Genomic DNA, 7,037 nt, shown 5'->3' with positions numbered 1-7,037 from the left:
ACCACAAGCTGCTCACAAACAGCATAAATAAACAAGCGTGGGACAAACCAGGGTTTGGAGCTTGTTAGGGCGCACGATTTCGACATGAGAGTTTGTTTGTTCAAATTTGCTCACCAAGTGACCTAACTCCTTTATACCGAGCACATGTGTGGAAGAGGGCATAGAAAGGCGAACATTACAGAGTGGGGGGAAAAAAAGTGGAAAAATCCATATTTTTCCAATATGCAGACGGGGCTGTTCATCAGGCAACGTTTGACACATGTCTTTGAACAGTTAGAAACAACAACTTGGTGGAAAAAGTCGGGTGGTTTGGCTAAACAAATGTCATTTTTGGACGCTGCTGAAGGGAGGATGAGAAAAGGAAAGATGATGAAAAGAATGAAAAGATACATTCCTGAGAATCTAACTCACTGCCTCACTGTTTCCTGGGCTTGATTAGAGGGATGCAGGGACCTGCGGGTACATTAAGATTAAGATCTCGGCTGTCCAGGGGGAATTACAAAAAGGAAGCAATATGGGTGTCTTTATCAAATGTGACGTTGGTTTCTTTTTAAGAGGAAGTCTCATTACGGCCTACGCTTACACTGTGCAGCCATGCAGCTACAGCAGTTTGTGATGGTTACAGAGGCCATCCTGCAATCAACAGGGCACAGGTCTGACCCACACCAGGGCCAGTGCTAATTGCTAATTGCATGAATTAAGTAATGCTCTGCTTTATTTGTATTTAATAGGATACACATTATTAACATGTTTACAAAAGCAACCTCTCTCAACTTTTTTGTTCACTTCTATATAGTTCTTAATGTCTTATAGCTCAGGACAAAACAGCTTTACAATATTTTAGTGCTTCAATGATTAGTTAATCTGCAACTATTTTGTTAATTGATTAATTATTTTGAGTATTTTTTTCATAAAAATCTGTCCACATTCTCTGATTTCAGCTTCTCAAATGTGAATATTTTCTTTTTTGGTCCTCTATGACTCAATAAACTATTGTTGGGTTGTGGTAAAAAAAAAAACAAGACATTTGAAGGCATGACCTTAGGCTTTGGGAAACAGCATTTTTCACCATTTTATGGAACAGCTAATAATATTTACTGCTTTAATTTCAACCATAAGGACATAGTGTTGTTGGAAGTTGACGATACAAATCTTTTTACTGAAGACTCAAGGACACACATAGCCAGTAAGATGCAGACCTGTTACAGACTACTAATAATCAGTTCAGATAGTAAAGGGATGACACAAATAAAATGTGGACAGCTAAATCTCTTCACATAACAATAAGAACCAGAAAAATAGTGTTCAGTATATATTGGTGACATCAGTATAAGGTGTTTAGTATAGCTTTTATTAAATATCATTATACTTGTAAAATTGATAGTATTGTATTTAGTAATTTGTATCATTTTATGCTGTTTTTTAAATCTACCTTATTTAATTTTTTACTGCATTCTGTCTTATTATTGAATTGTCAGTTGTCTGTCAAGCACTAAACTATATGAAAGGTGCTATACAAATAAAGTTTGATAGATTGACTGAAAAGCATTTTACTGTCATTTTCAGCCCTTTGTACTGTACTGTCAGGTTGGTGGCCACGTAGCCAAATTAGACTACTGCAGCACAATACCGGTTATATTAACAGAATTATACTGGCCCTTTCGTCATGGTTTAAGCAGTTTATCCAGGTCATGTCTCTCAGTAATATTATATTATTAATTATTAATATAATCTGTAACTCTGGAATGGGATGTGGAAACCGAAGTGCTAAAGGACAGAGAAAAAAAGGTTCCTTTCTCAGCCGACATTATAACTTGTCATAACAGGAAAATCCCAAGATTAACGATGACTCTGGTGGATTCAAGGTGTGTTAACCATGACGAAGAGAATTCAGCCATTATTCATTTTATTACTTACACTTGTGCTTTTCCTACTATGAGAGGTCACAGTGTGGAAAAGGGCCAAAGGGCAAAGTTGGAAGCTTACACCAAACTACTTAATATAAGATTTATCTGTTTCAGGCACAATATCTCGTATAATAGGAAAAAAAGCAATAACTCATGTCTGGTGATTATTTTTATGCAGAAGTCAATGGTAAAAGCAATACATCACCACAAACCTTTTATCAATACAACGTTTGACACTGTGTAAAAAAACTGCAACAAAAAAAAATCTACTCATGATTCACAGAATCCCTTTTTAAAAATACTGAGAAATTAACATTTCTCATTTATCTAAAAGAAGGAACCATATAATCTTAAATGACATTTCAATTCCTGGATGGACCTAATTTATATTTTAGTAACTTTTCTAAATAAAAAAAAATTTTCATGGTTATAGAACCCCGTAGATTTGCGCCACCAATTACAAAAATGCTACAGCATTGAATCTATCAGATTCAGTTGCCAGCATCGGAAATATGTTCAGCAAAACCTGGGATGGTGTGACGTAGGTGGCAGTTGGTCTTGTGTTTCTAGTACTGCTGCAGGGCAACAGTCAGCAAGAATCTGAGCTTCCATTTGACTGTTGAGCAACCCAAACAAACATCAATGTGTATTTTGATGTCTCATGTTGTCCAGTACGATGCCCCGTAACACAATCACAATTTGCTTTGTTGCCTTGTGAGCGAAAATGTTTGTTGCCCCATAAAAAGTGGAGACTGTACAGCTCCTCATTTACTTGAGCTCTGTTTTGGACGCTTTGACCGCGGGGTGTCAGGCTTTGTGTCTGCTGCTTTCTTGGAAGCCGTTTTCTTTTTAGAATCTTTTTCATCTGGTTCATAGAGAGCATTCCTGACGAAGCGTGCAGCAGCTCCCTTATCCAGACGGGCAGCTTTCTTCTTGTCTGTGATCTCTTTCACTTTATTCATGTACATCCTTATTCGCTCCTGAAGAGCACAGTATGGTAACACCGAAATTAGACAACACACATAAATAGAGAGAACGAGGGAAAATGTCAAAGGCAGTACAGAGGAAAGATACATACCAATTCCTGTTTGATTCCATGTTCTCTGGGATTTACTCCTTGTGTAACCAAGTACACTGTAAACGAGAGCAAATGTAAGACTACATGTTTAAATTCGGAGTACTGATACACTCCATAATGACATGCATCTTGTTACAGTGTTTCCATTGGTGCATGTGCACAAACAAACCAACAGAAGCAGTGCATGTGGCTTTTCTGCCTACTGAAAACACACATATCAAGTCAACAGTATGTTAGCTAGCAAACTGTGTTTTATTTAGTGCCACCTGCCTTTACTGTATATTCCTCAAATCCACAAGACAATGACAGTGAATCCAGAAAAACTTACTCCAGAATAATGAATTTAGTGTGTAGGCAGACATCAGATCCAGCTTGGCTTGATCCAAAGGGTCCAGCTGTAAAAGAAAAAAACAGATTTAGTTAAATTAGCACCAGCTGTATACAGCAAAATCTAACTCCTTTACTGGCAAACATGCTATCGGCACCGTGAATAATAAACAAAACAGAAGTAAAATTAGTAAAAAAAAAAGTAAAATGTGTTCATGTGCACAAGGCACTAGATTAATCTAAATCACAGACTTCTGGGTACAGCTGAGCATTATGTTTTATGAGATTATTTTATATTTATCATGTCAAATGTTCAAAGCAACTGGTAAATGTTGCCCTATTTTTTGTTGTGGTACCATTGTTATTATTATTATTATTATTATTATTATTATTATGTACATGCCTCTGCCTGCCTGCTTTCTTTCTTTCTTTCTTTCTTTCTTTCCTTCCAGTATCTTACATTTGACGAGTCACAGTGTGAAAAAGGTCTTCAGACTACCTTTTGAAGCAGCTCGTTCCTGGGCATCGACATCAACTTGTCCAACATGGTTTTTACAGAAGAAACTGAGGAGTCGAAGCCTGTGAGCTGCTCGTCGATCTCATGAGGGTAGTCCTCAGTCCTGCTGTCCGCTGCCATTGTCCTGTAAGATAATTAAATGTGATGTAGCTCTGTTTCATTGCTCCGACCGTCTCATTAGACTGCACTGGCAACAAGCTCAATTTCTAATCTTTACGTTAACGTCGGTCGCCAGAAAGAGAAAGAGAGCTGCACATGCTGCTAACAGGACAACAGGCGGACGGTTATAGTTAGCTATGGTTACATGAGTAAACATAATGTGATCATTATAAATTACTGCTCATATTACTGGTTTAACGGCAATACAGGTTTACTAGTAGCGGAGTGTGGCGATATTTCACATTAACTTAGCTAACGTTAGTTCTGTTTTACCTTTTCAGCACGAAACACGCTTCAGCCGACAGGAAGTGATGTATGAAAACAACACTCTTCTTCTTCTTCTGCACTCTACTGTCGCCTGCCGGTTGGAGGAGCGAAGTAATTTAATTTAATTTAACTTAACTTAACGTTAATTTAACGTTAATTAACCCTCATCTGCATTATTGTATTCTTTTCATAGTTAGCTTGACAACAGCTTTATCCGTGTTCGGTGTACTGTTCAACAGCCACAGCTGCCTAACGTTGCTCTCCTTTTATATTAACGTTTAACAACTTTTTGACAGATCAGCTTTAATCATATATTTTTATTTTTTTTTAGCAAAAACACCACATTATCTTGTGAATAATTTTGTGTTCACCACGGCGGCGCCTTTTCCTCACATACAATGCGTTTAAAATACATGTGAAAAACAGCTACAACCGTTCAGCTAATAGTAACTTAATATATGAGGCAGCCGAGTGTTCTCGTTACTGTGGCAACCTGGGGCGTCAGCGCGGTAACTGAAGCTGAGCGCTGGGATGTCAGACAACAGTTTAAGTGCATTTAGGACTTGGACCGTACACACGGTTAGCTGAACAGCAGTAAACCAGCCGTGAACGAGGCTTAAGATATGGACAACTGTGATTTGGAGAAGCTCTGCGTCTCTGTTGGGAAGCTCCGTCCGGCGTTCACACCAGGAGTCACAGACTACAAGGTGACAGTGGAGAGCAATGTGAACAAAGTGACTCTGGACCCGACCACTAGTGACTGTGGAGCTTCATACAGTATTGTGAGTACTGTCCTGCAAGTTGTATGACATTTTTATTTGGTATACACAAATTAACCTGTTTTTTTTATTTATTTTTTTTAATATGTATATTTCAGCTGTTTGGGGACGGCTCCAGCACCATTAAACTGAACCCTGGGTTAAACAGAGTAGAAATCGAGGTGGTAGCAGAGGATGGCACCGTGAAGAAATACTGTGTGGAGATCACCAGGTTGTCTGCAAAGGTTGCAGAACTCAGTAATCTAGCTTTGGAAGGAGAGATTCCACTTTATCCTGCATTTTGTACCAACATTTATGAATACAATAGTGAGTACAGGCAGAATGTGATACAGCCTGACTGAGGTACTGTTACCCAGTTGGGTTAAAGTTACAGTACGTTGTTGGGACATTCTTTAACATTGTAATGAACAAAGAAATAACACTACACTGGTATACTGTTTGAACAGAATTGAAAAAAAGTTACAGAAAGAATTCAGAAATGTGTGTTCTGTTGCCAGTGAATTCAGAATATCTGGTAATAAATGCTCAAATGTATGTTTATTATATTATAGGGGTATATACAGTATATTTTCTGTGTTATGAGTATCGGTTGGTAAAAGTTACATTTGTTTTGTTGCTGGTGTTTCGGATCTCCGTCACTCTCACAGTAAACTCTCTCTTATCTGCAGGTATTGTTCCCTTTCATTGCAATGCTGTGACCCTGCTTCCCAAGGTGCCTGACAAACACATTAAAGTTACAGTGAATGGGGAAGACAGCTCACAGGCAGTCCGTCTGAATTTCGGAGACACTGTGGTGGAGATCTCAGTCTGTTCAGCAGATGGCAGTAATTCACAGGTAGGATGAGACATTGGGAAAAGGACTGCTGATGTGATTTGAAGTGTCATGTGTGTTTGATCATCGCCCTGAGTTGGTGGCGTTATGTTTCAAAGTTCACCTCATCTTTACCTGACAACCTGCCTGGTAACCTCTAGTAATCTGACACTTTAAAGCTTCACACACACTTTTAGTTGCACCATGTTCCTAAATAATAATATGCTTCTGGCTCATTTTAGGTTTCACAATGCTGTGCTATCCTGCCGCACTCATTGATTTTGGTACACTGGTACTAAACCTGCCGTCCCTCTCACTCTGTCAGGTGTACACAGTGTTGGTGACTCGAGAGCTCATTCCCATGGCTGTGACCTTCACCGATGGGAAACAGCAGCTGGACTATGAATGTCCAGTGTCTCTGACTGCTTTTTATAGACCTGTATCTATCAACCACAGGTAAAACTTAGCACTTAGTATAAGACATTATCAGCAGTTGCAGCAGCAGTTACCTCCTTTAATAATAAATAAATAAATATCATATTTATTTTTAAAAGAAAATCTAAAATAAGTGCTTTACAGTTGATGCAATAGTCAAATAAAAAACATAAAATAAATAGAAGTAAATAGTAGACCAACAATCAGCATTAGATGCACAATCTCAGTTTGCCAGTTGAAATACCCATTTCTCATACCCTAATTTAGCATATTAATTCGTATTTTGTTTCACTTTGCTTAATGATAGTCATTGAAGTTGATCATTTTGGTCTTTTTTAACTGATTTGATTGATTGAAAAATTGTTACACGGTGTAGCGCCTCAGTATCACAGAGCACACACATACTACCTCCTGTACTGGTTCAACAAATGCCGCCAAGATATATCTGGGTCTCTTTTTGATTTGCAGTGACCCAAAGCACATCTTCTCAAGGCCTTATATTGAGATGCTGGCACGAAGATCAAAGGTCGACCCACTTAGCGATTATCCTCTGGGAGACGGCTGGAAGGTTGTTGAACTGGACCTTGACAGGAAGATGTCGGCTGCTCTGGTCAAGTGTTTCTTCGCTTACCGAGGTGAAGCTTGGAGTCTTACCTCCTCAAAGACATTTGAGAACTGCAGAACTGCTGCAGAGGCAAAGTTTGTTGAGTTAAAGGTCAATCGGTAGAATAATAGATACTATTATTTTGGCCTAAAG

The 7,037-nt window shown here is 38.6% G+C and overlaps 1 protein-coding gene across 1 annotated transcript; it reads right to left on the bottom strand.

Moving 5' to 3' along the window:
- Positions 1–2,063: 2,063 nt before the first annotated feature.
- c1d (C1D nuclear receptor corepressor) lies at positions 2,064–4,363 on the bottom strand. Its single transcript, XM_035664171.1, has 5 exons — positions 4,262–4,363; positions 3,812–3,953; positions 3,314–3,380; positions 2,986–3,041; positions 2,064–2,887 (listed from the first exon to the last, which is right to left on the bottom strand). Exons 2-5 carry the CDS (start codon positions 3,947–3,949, stop codon positions 2,672–2,674), a joined length of 477 nt encoding a protein of 158 aa, XP_035520064.1. The 5' UTR covers positions 3,950–3,953; positions 4,262–4,363; the 3' UTR covers positions 2,064–2,671.
- Between the last annotated feature and the right edge of the window lie 2,674 nt (positions 4,364–7,037).

This window comes from Morone saxatilis, unplaced genomic scaffold (assembly GCF_004916995.1).
Source record: "Morone saxatilis isolate NCDOM2014 unplaced genomic scaffold, NCSU_SB_2.0 Contig19, whole genome shotgun sequence".
Lineage (NCBI taxonomy): Eukaryota > Metazoa > Chordata > Actinopteri > Moronidae > Morone > Morone saxatilis.
Note: the sequence above shows the minus strand (reverse complement) of the source record. Positions and strands in the feature narration are given on the sequence as shown.

Excerpts from the sequence above, each read along its gene's own strand:
- c1d (XM_035664171.1), bottom strand. The coding sequence starts at position 3,949 with ATGGCAGCGGACAGCAGGACTGAGGACTACCCTCATGAGATCGACGAG. Across the intron at positions 3,381-3,811 it reads GGAACGAGCTGCTTCAAAAG|CTGGACCCTTTGGATCAAGC; the intron begins GTAGTCTGAAGA and ends TTTCTTTTACAG. Across the intron at positions 2,888-2,985 it reads ATGGAATCAAACAGGAATTG|GAGCGAATAAGGATGTACAT; the intron begins GTATGTATCTTT and ends TGTGCTCTTCAG.